General features: G+C 35.2%; 1 protein-coding gene across 1 annotated transcript in view; it reads right to left on the bottom strand.

The window, feature by feature from the left end:
* Positions 1-11770: 11770 nt before the first annotated feature.
* The window catches only part of LOC109054195 (solute carrier family 12 member 9-like), a 46951-nt gene continuing 43783 nt past the window's right edge, over positions 11771-14938 (bottom strand). The window contains 2 exon segments of the mRNA XM_042771739.1: positions 11771-13409; positions 14302-14448. Of these exon segments, the coding sequence (XP_042627673.1) occupies positions 12514-13409; positions 14302-14448 (1043 nt within the window). The 3' untranslated portion in view covers positions 11771-12513.

Genomic DNA, 14938 nt, shown 5'->3' with positions numbered 1-14938 from the left:
TCCTGAGCGCACGTCTCAGAACGCTGACACTTAAGCAGACACTTTTCAGTTAGTTTATCTAATAGCACAATACAAGTCGCTGACCATTGTGCTGTACAAAAATGCTAAAACCCAAAATAATAAACCTACTCACAATGACAGAAGAAAAACAAGGTTTATCCATTGCTTTAAAATAAATTTAAATAGCTATAAATAAAATGTTAAATTTCAACATATTAGACTACTTTTAATATTTAGAAGACATTTCCAACATTTTAGGCATACCATTAGACATATAAAAGTGAACATGGGCATATTTTAAAACAAAAAGCAGGTTACAAAGAGGGATAATGTAATTAATCAAAGAGCCAGTCAATATTTGTGAAATACAATGAATAATGTTTTTAAATTTTTGACGATTTTTTTTTTTTTTTTTTTTTTTTTTTTTTTTTTTACATATTAGGCATATAAGAGTGGATGTGGGGATATAAATATATATATACAAAACATTCTTATTCTTGCTTTAAATCCATTAGTTATTTAATTCTTAGGAATAAAAAGAAGAAAAAAAGTTCTTCTCTAATATTTTGTGTGTATTTGTACAATTTTAAATATGAGGGGAGGTTTTTTTTTTGTTTTAGAGTTTTATATATATTGTGTTTTTGGGGAGAGTATGACACAATTCACAATATGCTTTTATCAAACACCGAATTAAACAGGAATAAAGAGAAAACAGTGTTCAGTGTGCAAACAGTGATCAGCACTAATTTTGTGGGCGTCTGTTGTGTCAGTACCTGATCTGCGAAATTCATTCAGCGAATCGAGCACTAAACAACAAAGACAGCATGCAAATAAACGGTGGAGTAAATTAGTGGGTGCAATAATTAGTCAGACACACATGCGAGCACATCACATTTGTAATGTCAACGCTAATGCATCCTGGACAACGGTAAAGGAACGCCTTCTCGCGTATGCATTATCAGATGCTTTCATCTTTACATTGCGTTCGAGGTTGACTGGTTCATGCATTCCCTGGAATCAAAGCCATGACCCGGATGTTGCTAGCAGCAGATACGGGAAAGTGTTGAGCCGCAGCACCGTGGGGACGACACGCCTCGGTTCAGTCCAGGGCAAAGACATTTTCCAGAGCAAGAAAAACTCAATGACTTGTGACGAGCGTTTGGCTGTTTTCACACTCGGTTTGTTTCAGGAGTTTGAGAGCGGTTCTATGTGAACCCTCCTGATGAACTCGAAACGCTTCAGGTCCACTTTATTCTGCTTAAAGGACATCCTGCAGTTTAATATAAAATAAAGGCTTGAGGGTTTAACCAAACTCTTAAAAACAGGTTCTGAAAGGAGGTTTTCACAGCAGTGCCTTGGGAGGATCATTTTGGTTCCCTAAAGAACCTTTCATGGACTTAATTGCGCTGAATTTCGTGACACATTTTTGTTTACAAATAGTATAGCTTGCTAGTTTCCAGTTACGTATGTTTTTAAAGTGCTGTAGATAACTAAACACCATTTAAAATGAGAGTCTGCAAGAAGACTTAAAAATCCAGACATTTTCAGTGACAAGAGAAGAGGTATCCTGATGAACAATATCAGTGCAATCCTTTATTTTTTTGTGTGTTTTAAAATGGGAGCTCACCCAAAAATGAAATTAAACAGTTGACAGTAGCCATTGACTTCCATTGTATTTTTTCCATACTTTTGAAAGTCAATGGCTGCCGTCAAATGTTTGGCGATTGTTGGAATTCAAAGATTCCACTGATGTCAAAAAGGTTCTTCGAAGTGAGAAAAGGTTCTTTAGATTTTTTAAATGTTCTTTAAACTAAGAAAAAATTGGTTCTGTTCTTTGGGGAACTGAAAATGGTTCTTTCATGGCATCAATGTTAAAACACCCGTTTAGAAAGAGTGCAGTGTGAAGATCATAAAGAACCACTTGTGCAATGGAAAGGAACCATCAATATCAATAAAGACTTTGTTTTTAGGAGTGTAGAGCGCTTCCCAATGCTGCATTAAATTAATCGGTCAAAATCACTTTGTGGGAGAGCCTTGTGCGAGAGATTAGTGATGAAATCACTGGAAAATCTCAAAAAGTCACTGGAGATCTTGTTTTAAGCATCACCTGAGACTTCTGTGTTAGGGTTTCAGATTAGACCATCACATCTCGTTCCGTGTGCAGATGCTCCCACAGTGAGTGTACGACCCTGAGAGAGAGACAGAATGTTAATGAGAGAGAGACAGACCGGCGGATGGAGGAGGTGTCTTAATGTCTTCAGCATATGGAGCTGCCGTATAAATCCATCACGAGGGAAACGTGAGCTTGTGCGGAGGGTTTGTTTAACTGGTTTGGTCCACATGTGATTGCAATAAGGGTTCTGTAACTCACACCTTTGTTTTGGTCTTTTCTCTGGCTTCAGCACAAACTGGACACACCCACAACTGTACTGTATTTTAATGTCTCATTTAAAGCAGTGTAAATGATTCTCTCTCTCTGTCTCTCCCGTCTCTCTGCTCTGTTGAGTTTTATATGACAGTGCCATTTTCTGCTCGGCCTGGAGAACAAACAGAAAGTCATAAAAGCGTCAGCAGTCATCCATCAGTCCTGACGGCACCGCGCTCAACTCTACACTGCATGCTTTATTCTACTCTGTTAAGCTCTACACTGTCTCCTCTATCTCACTCTAATGATCCGTGCCTGGTTTTGTACTCACTCATGGAGAAAAGGTCATATACACTAGCATTTTAAATATTTTTGAAAGAAGTCTCTTCTGCTCACCAAGACTGCTTTTATTTGATTAAAATATATTAAAAATTATGAAATATTATTCTAATGTAAAACAGCTGTTTTCTATGTGAATATCTGTTAAACTGTAATTTATTTCTGTGATGCGCAGCTGTATTTTCAGCATCATTACTCCAGTCTTCAGTGTCACATGATCTTCAGAAATCATTCTAATATGATGATTTACTGCTCAAGAAACATTTCTGATTATTACCAATGTTGGAAACGTTTATATTTTTGTGGAAACTGTGATACATTTTATTTTTCAGGATTCACAGATGAACAAAGTTCAAAAGAACAGCATTTATTTGAAATAGAAATCTTTTGTAACATTATATAAGATTTTAAATGTAACTTTTTTTATTTTTAATTTGTATGTTTTGTATTATTTTATTAGTGATGTCCCCGTAACTTTTGATCGTTTGTGTGTATACTGAAGACAGATCCAGCAGACAGTACAGAGAGCCGTGAGACTCCTAAAATATTACTCATGATTAATGGGTTTTTGGCGCGAGTCGCACCGGAAGAACCCACTGCTCATAATTGCGCCTGATGTAATCTTGAGATGTTTATTCATGTCAGATGAAGTATGTTTGTCTAGAATTGTGATTCACGCTGGATGCTGAAGTATGCTTGTATGGGAAATCATAAATTGCAATGGAATACTTTCCCCTGATCAAAGGAGGAAAGAAACACATGCTACAGTACGTTTGAGAAGAGAAATGCTGAATTGTCCTGTCAGAGGATGTTCACCTCGAATGTTCATCACACACACGTGTGTTTAGTACCGTTAACAAACAGCATATCTGGATGTCTGAGTGTCTGAGGTCTAATGAACCTCCTATGACACTTAGGAATAGTCTGTTAAAATAATATTAATCTCTATCGATGGCATTTGAAAACAAACAGCAAACAACACAACCCAAAAAAGCCTCAGAAAACCAGGGGGGAATAATACTAAATAAAACTGATAATGTAAAATATAATTTCAGTATATACTAGCACATGCATACTTAGAATAGCAAAATTAACAGGTTTATAGATTTAAGTTTTAATATGGAAGAAAACATTCTTACCATATTTTGTTGTTGATGATGTCAAATGTCGTGTGTTCAGACAAACTCTATTCATCTGTCAGCTGGTAAAATCTAGTCAAATTAGTAAAGTAATTAGAAGGACCAGCCTTCAAAAACAGGTATAGCACTTTTTATGATACAAATCGTTGTAAAGCAGCTTCACAGAAAATGAAAGTTTCTACATTACATTTAGTAATAGCTTATCAGTGGTGGCTATGTCAAGCTGATGCCCATATGCCAGAAATGCACAGTAAAAATCATGCAGTTAGTTAATGACGTGTATTCAAACAAAGAGTGAACACAATTAACACCAATGATTATATGTTGTGATCAAACTTACAGGACAATTTGATAGTTTTGCATGTTGTTTCAGGGTTGGCATCATCTGGGGTCCTCGGAGGGGTCGGCATCATCTCTTCTCGAGTGAAACATGTCCCGTAGCTTGGCGATGTATCTAAGATGGAAGAATGCTGTTTTTGTAACATGTGAAATATGAGTTTCTGTCTAATATAACACCCAAATAAGGCTGTAGAGGAAGTAACAGTACATCTGTCTAGATGCAAATTGTAGTCTAAGAGATTCTGTGTAATGTTTTTGGGTCTTATCCCAATTTAATAGGACAAAATTATTGGTCATACAATCTTTTACCCAATCTTTTACATTTTTAACACACTCTGTTAGCTTAGATCGTTTAGAAGTTTCATCTGGTCTTGCTGAAATATATATTTGAGTTTCAGCATCATAACAATGGAAACTAATCCCATATTTTCTAATAATATTACAGAGTGGCAACATGTATATTGAAAATAGCAGAGGGCCTAAGACAGATCCTTGTGGCACTCCATACTTTACTGGAGTTAACTGATATGACTCCCTGTTTAAATAAACAAATTTTAACGGTCTGACAGGTATGATCTAAAACATCTTTAAGCCTGCCCTTGAATACCTGTGTTGTTTTGTAATCGATCTATGAGTATATGTGTATATTTGAAATGGGTCTGTAATTTGCCAGTTCACTAGGATCTAGTTGTAGTTTCTTAATAAGAGGTGTTACGGCCTTTGGCCTGTTTTTGCTTGATTTCTTGCCCCTCCTTTATTTCAGACGTAATTGCTGTCACCTGAATGGTGTTTAAATAGGAGCTTCGCTGTTATTGCTCTCTCTCTTCCTGCTGGGTTCTGGTGGCTAGGAGCTTGAACGCTGGCTCCGGTCGACCTGTTCATTTCGCTCGGGACGCCGCAGCATTCCTCACAGATGCACATTTGACTAAGTTTGTCTTTATGTTACACTCAACACTTGCACTCATACACCTTACATCCTACATTGCCTTACATTACTGATATTTTTCTAAATACACAATAAAGTTTATGTTTTGCAAACCGTTTGTTTGTGGCATGGTCTCCTGTCTCTTGTTAATAACTTATAACCGCCAGCTTGAATGGTTTGGGGACGTGACCTAGAGAGGATGACTATTTTAGTTAACTATAATAATCCTAATATATATATATATATATATATATAAACAGAATGCAGCAGATGTTGAACAATCAGCTGAAACTGTATTTAATCCAGAACATTAATTCAAGGAAACATCTGTATGAAAAATAAACTGACATATGCTCACACAGACAGCAGTGAATGGAAAGCAGAATCGCAGCAGTTGGTGTTCAGAGGCTCATTTCTCTGACTGCAGGGTTTCCCGTCTCACAGCAGACTCAATGACACACGAGTGAATCGATCAATACGGCAGCCTCTGTCCATATCTGATCCGATCACCTACAGGTACAACATCCAGTCTTGCCAACACATTCAGAGCACAATAGAATCATATTCTACAGGCAGAATAATTGTTTTATTTGTGATTTGGTTGATAAGGGAGGCTCTGTTGCTTAATTTTTACTTTAAATGTCACATAAAAAAAACTTATTGACCAGAATGAGATGCAAGAGTGAACCAGACTTTATGATTAAAGGCAAAACTACTAAACAATACACTCTACAGAATAACCCACACGGATGAATTGTTCACAATAGAAATGTGTATTTACGTAAATAGACTCAATGTTTATTTCATTTAACTATAAAGTCTAATTTGCATAATAATCTTAAGTGAAAAAATAACTTTGAATTGAAAGATGCATGTGGCGTGTGTGTTTCTGCAGGTGTGTGTTCAGGTGTGTGTGTTTACAGCAGCAGGAGCTGAACGCCACAAATGAACACGACTTCTTTCCGCCTGACGAGTTTTCCACACTTATTCACGCCTCTCTCACAATGTGCTAATTACCCACAACACTGGCAAACAAACAAACAAAAACAATTAAGATGTTCATTCTGCCATTTTCTCTGCCTCTCCTTGCTTCTATTTCTGTTTTTAACACAGTGGTTCTTTCGCACGGCTCTGTTATGGAGCAGAAGTTATAATTTAGTGTCGAGCTGTTCCCACGGCGATGAGATCTGGGCGCGCTCACCTGAGAAAAACAATCCTATCAGAGAGCGACAGTAATTATGGAGAGAGAGAGACAGATGGAAAGACAGGGGGAGAGAGAAAGAAAGAAAAAAGAGGGGGTAGAAATATGAGGGGGGCTGAAAAAGACTTCAGTGCATTACTGACACAAAGAGAGAAAATAGAACGAGAGAACAGAGAGAAAACCACACAAATAAGAGAGAAAACAGGACCAAGAGAAAGAGAGGTTTTCAGGTCTGTGCATACATGAAAAATATATCAATTTTATTAGAACAAGAGAACGACAGACAGAACATCAGAGTGAGCGATGGAAAAGCAGAACAGTAGATAGAACGACAGACAGAACAATAGACAGATCAACAGAGAGAGTTAGAATGATAGTCAGAATGGTAGAGCGACAGACATAATAACAGATACCAGAAAAACAGACAGAACAATAGACAGAATGATAGAATGAAAGAGAATGATAACTAGAACGAAAGACAAACAATACAGAACAACAGACAGAATGATAGAAAAACAGACAGAATAACAGACACCAGAACAACAGACAGAACAATAGCTAGAATGACAGACAGAATGATAGAACGACAGACACAATGATAGCTAGAATGAAAGAGAACAATAAATAGAATAACAGACACCAGAACCATAAAATGACAGACAAAAACAATAGACAGAACAATAGACAGAACGGTTGATAGAACGACAGACAAAACAATAGAACAAAAGACAGAATGATAGATAGAATGACAGAAAGAACAACAGAAAGAATGACAGAATTATAGCTAGAACGACAGACAGAAAAATGACATACGACAGAACGATCGAAATAGACACCAGAATGACAGACAGAACGAACAACAGTCAATAAGAGAAAGAATTAGAGATTGCGACGGACAGAATGATCGAAAAACAGACACCAGAATGGCAGAAAGAACAACAGACAGAATGAGACAAAACAATAGAGAAAGAAACAATAGATAGAATGATAGCAGAATGAAGACAGAACGAAAGACAGAAACAGACAGAATACAGACATAACGATAGACAGAAGACAAGCAGAATGATAACTAGAACGAAAGAAAAAACAATACAGAACAATGGCAGAATGATAGAAAACAGACAGAATAACAGACAGAAGGAACAACAGACAGAACAATAGCTAGAATGACAGACAGAATGATAGAACGACAGACACAATGATAGCTAGAATGAAAGAGAACAATAAATAGAATAACAGACAGAATAACAGACACCAAACGACAGACAAAAAAATAGACAGAATGACCGACAGAACGGTCAATAGAACGACAGACATAACAATAGAACGAAAGACAGAATGATAGATAAAATCACAGAAAGAACAAAAGAAAGAATGACAGAATTATAGCTAGAACGACAGACAGAACAATAGACAGAATGACAAGCAGAATGATAGACAGAACGACAGACAGAACGACAGACAGAACTATTGAAAAACAGACAGAATATCCAACACCAGAACGACAGACAGAACGATAGTTAGAATGACAGACAGAATGATAGAGCGACAGACAGAATGACAGACACAATGATAGCTAGAACAAAAGACAGAATGATAACTAGAACGAAAGACAGAACAATAGACAGAACAACAGACAGAACAATAGAAAAACAGACGGAATAACAGACACCAGAACGACAGACAGAACAATAGCCAGAACGACAGAAGAACAGATAGAACATAACAGACACAAGAATAGCTAGAAAGAACAATAGACAGAATGATAGAAAATACAGAATAACAGACACCAAAACAGAACGGTTGATAGAAAGACAGAAGTAAGAATGGTAGGTAGGATGGAATGATGAACGGTTGATAGAAATGATGGAATTATAGCTAAAACAGACAGAATAACAGAACAATAGACATTACAGACAGACAGAAAGAATGATAGAAAAACAGATAGAATAACAGACACCAGAATGGCAGAAAGAACAACAGTGATAGTAGAACAGACAGAATAACAGACACCAGAATGGCAGAAAGAATAGAACCAAAGACAGCTCGAAAAAACAATAGAACAGACACCAGGTTGATAGGAAGAACAACAGACAGAATGATAGAAGAACAGACAGAATAACAGACACCAGGATGGAAGGAATGATAGAAGAAAGGATGATAGAAACGACGGAATAGACACGACAGAATTATAGCTAGAAACGAAAGACAGAACGATCTGACAAACAGATAGACATAACAGACCAACAGAACAACAGACAGAATAACAGACACCCAAATGGCTGACAGAACAATAGACAGAACGGTTGATAGAAAGACAGAAGGAATAGAGACAGAATTACAGAAAGAAGTATGGTAGAAGAATGAAAAAAATATGAAACAAAATACATTATGACAGACAGAAAGACAGAGCTGTTATTATTCAGAAACCGATCTTGCATAACTAATGTTTACACTCATTCATGTTTTGCTTCAGGTCTAAAAAATAACACAAACCAGACAAATAACACACTTACAGCATGAGACAGCAACAGCCCTTACACAACTACTGTACGGTGAAGAACAACATCAGACCGACCACACGCACACACACACGCAAACACACACACACGCAAACACACACACACACACACACACACACACACACACACACACACACACACACACACACACACACACACACACACACACACACACACACACGGACGGACTAATATTAACTTGGTTTTAAACTTTAAGTCACACTCACACTAATGCCTGAATATGTGAGTTTGACCTCCAGGAAAACAGCTAAAGATGAAGGTCTTTCATTTTAAGAGCAGCGTGTGAAATCTTAGCAGACCAAAGATACGGAGGAGCAGAGCTCGACTTATCTCTTTCAGAACATTAGCAGAGAGAGACAGAGAAAAGAGAGAGAAATAAAAGAGGTACAAAGGTGAGCGCAAGCAGGAGAGGAGAAAACTGTGATAATAGGTCGAAAGAAAAAAAAAATACTGCCAGAACTTTTGTTGTTTCCTCTCAGGTAATTACAGAAGATGACAGTAGCACATTATGTTATGACCACTGACACACTCTTACAGCTCTATCTCTCTCTGTGTGTGTGTGTGTGTGTGTGTGAGAGAGAGAGAGAGAGAGAGAGAGAAGACAAGACACACTGAAGAAACTCACAAAAGAGAAAAATATAAAATATAAACATTATACATTATAACATTATAATTTAATATTGAATAATATCCATTATAAAACTGAAACCTACATTGTAATGTCATATATATATATATATATATATATATATATATATATATATATATATATGTGTGTGCAAAATATACACACACACACACACACACACACACACACTGTACATACATATAAAACCAATTAGTACAAAATTATAATATTTCTAAATTTGATATAAATTAATTTTATATGCATATATATATACATTTAATGGTTATCATAAAGTAATAATATTTAATTATTAACAAATAATATTCAATAATAATACTAATAATTAAATAAGACAAATAGTTATGCTATTAAATGATATCCATTCTAAAATTCTAATTTATACATTGTAATACAATGCAGTGCTGTTTACGCAAATTACAAACACACACGCAGAGACTAATATAACTAAAGTATTATTTCATTTGTATAAATATGCATTAAATAATACATAATATAAATAATTAATTGGTTAATTTTGCTGTTACATTATATTCAAATAATTTAAGACAGTAATTATATATACAGTATATATTTCACACACAGTGGCCTCAAAAAGTATTTGGACCAAATCTGTGAAATTTTACTACATTCGATTTAAAATATCAACTCTAGTGTTGTTTCCTCGAGAGAAAGCAGCACAAACACTGAGAGCCGCAGAACAGCAGCTCGTGTTGAGTGTGTTTGGACAGAATAAACTCGTGTGTGTGTGTGTGTGTGTGTGTGTGTGTGTGTGTGTGTGTTTGCAGCAAATGGCATCACAGCACTACGAAGGGTCTCCCAGCACCAGCGGCGCTATGACAACCGCTTCCATCGCCATGGTGATAAAGATGACCTGCCCCTGCTGACAGGCCGCTGCTGCAGGAGTGAATGTGATGTGATGTCAGCGCGTTCAATCATTTTAGTTCATGGATGCCGTCCAAATAAGCACTCGACCTCATTTAACTCAGGTAAGAGTCCTTCAGCTAACCGGTTTATCTTCTCCTCCCCCACCCCTCACCCCGATCTCTGATGTTCACTCAAAGACCTGCCCCTTTATACTTCAGTCTTGTGTCTAGCATTCAGATAAACAATAAACAAGCCTGCAAAAACTACGAGCAAGATGTGTTCACAACAGCTTAACTAAAACTAAAACTATAAAATAAACTACTTGAAATAAAACAAACTTAAATTTGAAATATATATATAAAATATAATATATATAATATATATAATATAATATATATATATAAGTACATACAGTTAAACTCATTTTATTTTAGCTAGTTGCCAAGACACCATTTTAAAATTTTCATTCTATACTTTTTAGTTTAACTTAAAGCACCAAAATAATTACAACTGAAATAAAACTAATGAAAACTAGAGATAAAAACATTAAAAAATAATAAAATAATGAAGTAATAACATGACTAAAACTAACTATAATTAATAACTAAAACTGATATATATATATATATATATATATATATATATTTAACTAAAACTAAAACTATAAAATAAACTACTTGAAATAAAATAAACTTAAATTTGAATTTATTTATGTATTTATATTTGTTAATGTTAGTTAATGAAAATAAAGTCATTCACTGTTAGTTCATGTTAATTAACAGTGCATTAATTAATGTTAACAAGCACAACTTTTGATTTTAATAATGCATTAATAAATGTTGAACAATAACATTAACTAAGAGTAATAAATGCTGTAGAAGTAAATATGTATATATATAGAGATAATCTTATTTCACCTAAAAATCAATAAAAATACATTCCTTACAATAAATGTATTATTTATTATTTATAAATGAATTATATTTTGAATCAGTGTGACATTATTTTCAATATAAACAGCAATTTTCCACTTATTTTCTCATTACTATAATTTCAAAGAAGAAAATGATATATTCATACATAAGAGTGGCATTTCTTATACTTTAATTTGTGATATGAATAAAGAAAACTGTACTGTAGCATATATTAACAGTAAAACATCTGCAAAACAAATATTTCATTACAGCAATGAGAATCAAAAGTGGGAATAGTGAAAAATGAGATGCATTACAAAAAAATTTTTTCCAGTGAAATGCAACCAAAAAAATTGTTTCTGAGAATTTACACAAATAATAAACAGTGTCAGTAATGTGTCCAAATAACATAATACTGAGTAAAAAAAAATAAAAAAAATATTGTAAATATTTGCAATAAATGATTGCAAAAAAACCAAATCAACAACAATCAGTAAGCAAACATTATTTATTTTTATTCAATTATTAAACAATTAATTTTTTTTTTTATATACTTAAATTTTACAGTGCTTAAAATGATTGCATATTAAAAACGCTACAAACACAGATTGGAGTGTGATTTGGAGGTATACTGTCGTACTGTTTGTTAGTCGTGTGTGTGTGTGTGTGTGTGTGTGTGTGTGTGTGTGTGTGTTTATTTCTGTAACACAAGGCACATGTGGACCCCAAACACACACACACACGACACAAAGCACTTTGGTTTGGTGTCAGTAAAACTGTAAAACTCAGTGGTACCGCTGAAGGCAAGAGATTCATCTTGGCTGCAAAACACATTATTATTATTGCATCAAGTAAACAAACACACTCACAAATCTTTGTACTTTTGTTGTGGAAATGCAAAATACTTCTGGAGTGTCTAAAAACATTGTAAAACATTCCAGTCTTTGTTGGCGTTGTAGGGAAAAACATTCAGGAACAGCACCGGAATATCAAGCAGCAACATTCTGGAATTCCAGGAATTCCACTTGTTACATTGTTACAATCCGAGAAAAGAATAGAACAAGGAGAGATGGAAGAACCGGAATGGAACGGGTGGAATGGGTGAATGTTTTCTCGTGATCCATAACATCGTGTAAATCTTCAAGTAAACATGTGAAGTGCTCAAAAAAAGTGGAAAATAATAAACCAAACGCGCTTCGTATCTTTTATCCGTTTCTGTGAAGAGGAACCGAAGGTTAAAGGTCAGTGGTGATGACCGGCGTGACCCCGTGAATCAGGAGGGTCGGACCCAGGTTACGTGTGAGCAGCTCTAGCTGATTCAGGTAGTCATGGTAACGGCTGGTGTCTGCGGGGGGGCGGGGCAAATACAGGAAGCGGACGGCGGGTGGGCGGAGCGTCTGGTCCAGGATGAGTTTGTTAACTGCTTGTAAATATTCGTCTGACACTCGCGAGGTGTTGCTAGGGAAACTGTTCACGAACACTTTATCGTCTTCGACTCCGTCCTCTTCGCTTTCCATCTCTTCGATTTTTCCCGACCGCGTCTGCCGCTGCCAATGGAGCGCGATTTGGGAATCCCAGGGAACCGTGCAGATGTCCGCCTTCATTCGGAGATCTTTCAAAAGGTGTTTGAGTTTCTGTTCCGTCCCTTTAAGGCTCCGCCCCTCCTCCACGCATAAAAAGAGGCGGAGCTTTGCTTTCTGCCACGCCCTCGTCATGTTCAGAATGCACGCGAGTTGAAGCAAAAAAAGCGAGCACGTGTCGACATACGCGGCGCTGTCGGGTCGCAGGAGATTCACGGGCCACACGTCGACGAATACGGACCCCTGGAGCGACTGCGTACGATCGAACTGATCGAAATATCGCACCAACGCCACGTTCTTCAGCATCTTCACCGCGTCTGCGATGATGCACACATACTCCTGAGGCCCCAGAGACTTCCCGTCCCTGCCCACAGACACGCCCCCTCGCACCGGCGGGAAATGGAAGGGCGGGTCGCTCTGATTTTCGGGGTCGTCGACTTGAGCGGTGCTCTCAGAGAATCTGCAGATCGGCAGAGCGGAGTCCTGCAGCTGGTCCTGAGGCGGCGTGTCGTCATAGAAACCCAAAACCAGAGTGTTGGGTCTCATACCGCCTGCGGATGACAACACAAAACTAACTAAATAAAAACAAACGTATAAACAAACAAATGTAAGTAAATGTAAATAAATAAAATGCATAAATATAAATATATAAAAATAAATAAACTAAATACATAAGCATAAATAAATATAAAATAAATAATAGTAAATAATATAAATATAAATATATGTAAGATTATGTAAAAATACTTAAAATATACTTAATACTTAAAATAAATAAATCTTACAATACAGTGACATTTGTTTCAATAAAAATTGTAACAATGGGATTAGAAAGATAAAAATCAAAAAATATTTTGCATTATAATTTTTATTTTTAAATGAAATATTTGTGATTAATTCACTGAATAAAATAAAAATATAAAAAAACAGTTAGCATTATTTTTTATTTTTAAATAAAATATTTGTGATTAATTCACTGAATAATATAAAAATATAAAAAATGATTGTTTGAATTTATATTTTAATATTTTTATATATATATATATATTTTTTTTTAAATAAAATATTTATGATTAATTCACTGAATAAAATAAACAAAAAGAGTTATCATATATAGAGTTAGCATTATATATATTTTTATATTTTTAAATAAAATAATATTTGCCGTAAATTCACTAAAAATAATTCAAATGTAAAAATATGTTTGCATTATGTTTTAATTTAAATTTTAAAAAATGTTATATTTTTTTAATTTAGTGAATAGTTCACTAAATTACTCAAAGAGTTTTAATTAAAATATAAATCATTTTTTTATTTATTTTTTGTTAAATAACCACAATATAAGCTGCTACCGTGCTATAAAATGACTCGTATCGTAATATGCATGGTTCTGGAGATCGAGTAAGTGAACTGAGGTTTGTGTGACGGGCGTCTGTCGCTCACCGAGACCCGATATGAACAGCAGGTGCTGAACTCCGTGTCTGACAGAGTCGGCCAGCGTGAGATTAACAAACGCTTTAATATTCAAATGATCCACCAGAGACAACCAGGAGTCATACTGAGACTGCAGCGGATCCGACGGGAGAACGTCTGTGGAGATAAACACAGACAGAGAGAGTTAGAGCCTCCATACAGATTACTACAGGAAGATTTCAGGGTCTTCAGATTAATATTCATGTAGCAGATACAACGCCTGCTGTTAATGACAACAGATCGTCATTCGGCCGGCGTACAGCTCCAATAAAACACTTACTTACTGAAGAATTCAGTGTGTTAATCAACAGGAGGTCAGGTCGAAAATAACCCAGGATATTCCTTCAACTTCTTTAGTAAATAAGTAAAACAAATAAATAAATGGAATCCATGAAATAAAAAAAAATACATAAAAATAAATAAGCTAAAATAAACATAAATAAAAAAGAAAAAAAAAATATATATAGCTACATGAAAAGAAATGAAAATAAATAAATGAAAATATATAAAAATAAACAAATAAATGAAAATACATATGAATAAATAAAATAATTTAAAAATGTATGTGATTTATGAAATATAATTAATAATAATAAATATTATTAAT

The sequence above is a fragment of the Cyprinus carpio genome, chromosome A15 (assembly GCF_018340385.1).
Source record: "Cyprinus carpio isolate SPL01 chromosome A15, ASM1834038v1, whole genome shotgun sequence".
Taxonomy (NCBI): Eukaryota; Metazoa; Chordata; class Actinopteri; order Cypriniformes; family Cyprinidae; genus Cyprinus; species Cyprinus carpio.
The sequence above is the reverse complement of the archived record's forward strand: the minus strand, read 5'-3'. Positions and strand labels throughout refer to the sequence as shown.